This window comes from Arachis ipaensis, chromosome B07 (genome assembly GCF_000816755.2).
Source record: "Arachis ipaensis cultivar K30076 chromosome B07, Araip1.1, whole genome shotgun sequence".
NCBI classification, from domain to species: domain Eukaryota; kingdom Viridiplantae; phylum Streptophyta; class Magnoliopsida; order Fabales; family Fabaceae; genus Arachis; species Arachis ipaensis.
The window spans coordinates 1,631,342-1,634,474 of NC_029791.2; the positions used below are offsets into that span (position 1 = coordinate 1,631,342).

Consider the following 3,133-nt stretch of genomic DNA (forward strand, 5'->3'; position numbering starts at 1 on the left):
TTTGTTATTTAATAATTATATATTTTTTAATTAACTGACAATATAGGTAAAAAGTATAGCTACCAGGAAGTTTTTATATCATCTATTGCGGAAGTATCTCAAATAGGAGGAAGAAATTGTATTGCTGATCTGTTTCCTTCAATTAGAGTAGTGCTTGAAATGATGAGTAGAGACAAGGCTAAACTTAAAGAACTGCACAAGAAGATTGATAAGATATTACAAGATATCATAGATGATCATAGAAATAGAAAAGATGACAAATGTAAAGAAGAAAAAGATAGTGAAGATCTAGTTGATATTCTTCTCAAATTTCAACAAAAAGACTTTGAATATCCCTTGACTGATGACAATATCAAAGCAGTCATTCAGGTTAGTCTAACTATATTTGGGTTATGTATTTATGTGTTGTACTTATTTATATTTCTAGACATATAGGTAGTGTTTGGTGGAGAGAAAGAGACGAAAAGACTGAGATTGAGAGACAGATACTAAGAGACAATAATTGAAATAAATCTCAATATTTTGTTTGGTGCAAAATGAGAGACAGGAATTGAAACAAGAATGAAACCCTAATTTAATTTGCACAAAGGGTAAAATTGAAATTAATTAATTGAAATAAAAGTATTTTAGGTATAAAATATTATTAAAGTTTCAGTTTTCATATCTAAAAATTTCAGTCTCTTGTGTCCCTACCTTTTAGAGGTACTGAAATACTGAAATTTTAGAGACAGACACAAAAGTTTTAGTACCAATCTCTGAACTAACAAACACGATATTAAATCTCAGTCTCTCAGTCTCTATCTCAATACCTCAAAACAAATATAAACAATTATTATATGGCAAAGTCTATGGTGTAGATACTATAAATTATCTACACATATAGAAAGGTGTTATAATTTTCTTAGTGACACATAGTTCTATTTTTTCTTTTTCCTTTTTCATAAAGGCAGTCATATCAAATGACACACTGCAAATTTCATATTTTTATCCCCTTAAAAATGTATCATTAACAATACTATTAAATTAGTAATCAAAGAATTTTTTACCTAATATACTGTGCCAACTTTTCAATTACATCTTTTATGATGAATATTGTATATTTTTTGTTAATTAAATAAATCTTAATTTTTATTTACTATATTTTATATTAATGGTTCATATTAGAATTTATAATTTAAGAATTTAGAATTTAAAATTTAAAATTTAAAATTTAGAATTTAAATTTATGCTTTAAAATTCAAAAAACGCTGCACTTATTAGCATTAGTATTTACCCACATTAATTAACATTTTTAAGACACTCTTTAGTTAGCAAAAATCTTTATTATAATTAATCAATTTGCAAAACCTTTATTATTATAATTAATCCATTTGCAGGACATTTTTGCTGGTGGTGGAGAAACATCTTCAACAACTTTGGAATGTGCAATGGCTGAAATGATAAAGAAACCAAAAGTGATGGAAGCTGCACAAGCTGAAGTTAGAAGAATTTATGGTAGCAAAGGGTATGTGGATGAATCAGAATTGCACCAATTGATATACCTTAAGTGTATCATTAAAGAAACCTTAAGGTTACATCCACCTGTGCCATTATTAATTCCAAGAGAGAACAGAGAACCATGCCAAATCAAAGGGTACCAAATTCCAGCCAATTCTAGAATCATGATCAATGCTTGGGCAATTGGAAGAGATCCAAGGTATTGGGTTGATGCCATGGAATTTAAGCTGTTTGTTGATAATTATTCAATTGATAATAATAGAGATACAAACTTCGAGTTTATTCCATTTGGTGGTGGAAGAAGAATATGTCCTGGGATTGCATTTGCTACACCAAACATGGAGTTGCCATTTGCTCAATTGCTTTACCATTTTGATTGGAAGCTTCCCAATGGAATCAAGAATGAGGAACTTGATATGACTGAGTTATTTGGGATGGCTATGACAAGAAGAAATGATCTCTGCCTGATTCCCATTATTCATCATCAACCTTAACAATTAAAAAAAAGACTATCCCTAGAATGAGAAAATTAAATGAGTGATCTTAGTATATGCCTTTTTTTTTAAGTGTGGTTTTATTATGCGTGCTCTACTTATCATCACTCCTGTTTGATCATTTTTCTACTCCTAGCCCCGCCTTGTGCATGTAGCAACTCATTGGCCAGCGACAAACTTTTAAATGGAGCTCAATACCGCGGCGGATTAGTTCTTATCCTACCGGGCTAAGAGATACCGTGAGAAAAAAAATAATATTATATAATGGTGTTTAATTTATATGTTTTTTTTGTTAAAAAGATAAAATTTTAAAATTTTCTATATATTATTATAATCTATTAATTAAAAAAAATTCAAGCTTTTTTTTTTTAAACAAAAACATAAATGTCTTTAGGAGCCTTGTTAGCATAAGATTTTAGTTATATCTTTGAAAAAAAATTAGGTGTTCATTAATTGGCTTCATGATTACTACGTCAAATAAAATATATTGTGACATTTTACAACCGTGATTAAACATAACAAAAAATCAACTTCAAAGCCACAATAATTTAATAACGATTAGACATTTTCTAAATGCGTCAAATAATTTTGCGGCAGTTTTATAAGGAATAATCTAAAATCATCGCTAAATTCTTTTCATAACTGTTGTAAAAAATTATAACAGTGGCTAAAATCATAGCTAGGTTGGTGTTTTGTCATAGTGAATCTAAAAATGGGGCTTAAAATAATGTGAAATTTTGTAGTTGTGAATTATATATAGACCATATGGTTAGATTGAAAACACTAACCTTTCTTGTACAAAAACTTATTAAATGGTATAGAAATTGATGAGTTTGAATTGCACCCATAAAAGTATCATTCATCAATCAATATATAGATGAAGCTGCATCACACATTATTTATATCTCACGGCAGTGATCGACTAACATCTATCCACCGATGTGAACCTTAACATGCATGTGTGGTTGCAATTATTTAACTTGTTTCCTTTTTTGGTCCGGATAATACATTTGTAATATGAACGTGGTTGTAGTTTAATACTTTAATTAGTGGCAGTATGTATAATACTAGTTTTTATTTTGTCCATTCGTGACACTAAAGAGACATGTTATAAATCTATATTTTTATTTCAATAAATAAAA

At 28.8% G+C, this 3,133-nt stretch overlaps 2 protein-coding genes across 2 annotated transcripts in view; both read left to right on the forward strand.

The window, feature by feature from the left end:
- LOC107607975 (cytochrome P450 71D10-like) overlaps positions 1-2,229 on the forward strand; it is a 3,490-nt gene extending 1,261 nt beyond the window's left edge. The window contains exons 2-3 of the mRNA XM_016309870.2: positions 47-369; positions 1,377-2,229. Of these exons, the coding sequence (XP_016165356.2) occupies positions 47-369; positions 1,377-1,991 (938 nt within the window). The 3' untranslated portion in view covers positions 1,992-2,229. The remainder of the gene's footprint in view (positions 1-46; positions 370-1,376) is intronic.
- The window catches only part of LOC107607974 (cytochrome P450 71D10), a 52,662-nt gene that overhangs the window by 46,548 nt on the left and 2,981 nt on the right, over positions 1-3,133 (forward strand). The window lies entirely within an intron of this gene.